Source organism: Olea europaea, unplaced genomic scaffold (genome assembly GCF_002742605.1).
Source record: "Olea europaea var. sylvestris unplaced genomic scaffold, O_europaea_v1 scaffold7771, whole genome shotgun sequence".
NCBI classification, from domain to species: Eukaryota; Viridiplantae; Streptophyta; class Magnoliopsida; order Lamiales; family Oleaceae; genus Olea; species Olea europaea.
The window spans coordinates 4,284-5,394 of NW_019266192.1; the positions used below are offsets into that span (position 1 = coordinate 4,284).

Below are 1,111 nucleotides of genomic sequence, written 5' to 3' on the forward strand. Positions count from 1 at the left end.
GGCCTTCACCTGTCGGCAAACCATGCATTTGGACACGAACAAAGCTATCTTCCCTTTCATATTTCTCCACCAAAATGTATTACGCAAATCTCGATACATTTTAGTTCTACCTAGGTGGCCAGCGTAAGGAGTTGAGTGAGCCTCAGTCATAATTTCATTTCTCAATGCTTCATCCTTTGGCAAGCACAATCGACCCTTAAACATCAAGGCTTTGTCTTCGGCTATTTCAAATCCCTTCCTCTTCTCAGTTCCTACATCAACCCTGATCTTTTCCAAAAATGGATCATCTTTCTGAGTGGCTACTATTATGTCCCCGAGTGTCGATTTCATAGTAAAACTTGCTAACTTTGCCGATGTCCTTACTGGTGATGTTAATACTTCAATTCTCAGGTTTTCAAAATCTCTTATTAAATGATCCTGTCTTGTACACAGTGCTGACAACTGTCCCATATTCTTTCTACTCAGTGCATCAGCAACTACATTAGCCTTACCCGGATGGTACAGGATAGTGCAGTCGTAATCTTTCACTAACTCTAACCACCGTCGTTGTCTCATATTCAACTCCTTTTGGGTGAAGAAGTATTTGAGACTCTTATGATTAGTGTAGATCTCACACTTGCTCCCATATAGGTAGTGGCGCCAAATCTTCAAGGCGTGCACTACTGCTGCTAGTTCAAGGTCATGCGTGGGATAATTCTGTTCGTATTGCTTCAACTGCCTCGAAGCATAAGCTATCACTTTTCCATGTTGCATTAAAACACATCCTAAACTAAGCTTAGATGCATCACTGTAAATCACAAAACCTTCTGAACCATTGGGAATAGTCAAAACCGGCGCAGATACGACTTGTCTTTTAACTCTTGAAAACTTTGTTCGCATTTCTCTGACCATACGAACTTAGTACCCTTCCGAGTCAACTATGTCATAGGACCTACAATCTTGGAGAATCCTTCTATAAATCACCGATAATAGCCGGCTAACCCTAGAAAGCTCCGCACTTCTCCAACATTTGTAGGTTTCAGCCAATTTGTTATGGCCTCAACTTTGGATTGATCCACTTCAATTCCTCGTGCTGAAATAGTATGGCCTAGAAATCCCACTTGGTCAAGCC

The 1,111-nt window shown here is 41.7% G+C and overlaps 1 protein-coding gene across 1 annotated transcript in view; it reads right to left on the reverse strand.

Annotated features, from left to right (window-relative positions):
• LOC111391346 overlaps positions 1–879 on the reverse strand; it is a 1,972-nt gene extending 1,093 nt beyond the window's left edge. Inside the window, exons 1-2 of the mRNA XM_023016548.1 lie at positions 503–879; positions 10–457 (exon numbers count right to left, since the gene is read on the reverse strand). Coding sequence (XP_022872316.1) covers positions 10–457; positions 503–879 — 825 coding nt within the window. The remainder of the gene's footprint in view (positions 1–9; positions 458–502) is intronic.
• Between the last annotated feature and the right edge of the window lie 232 nt (positions 880–1,111).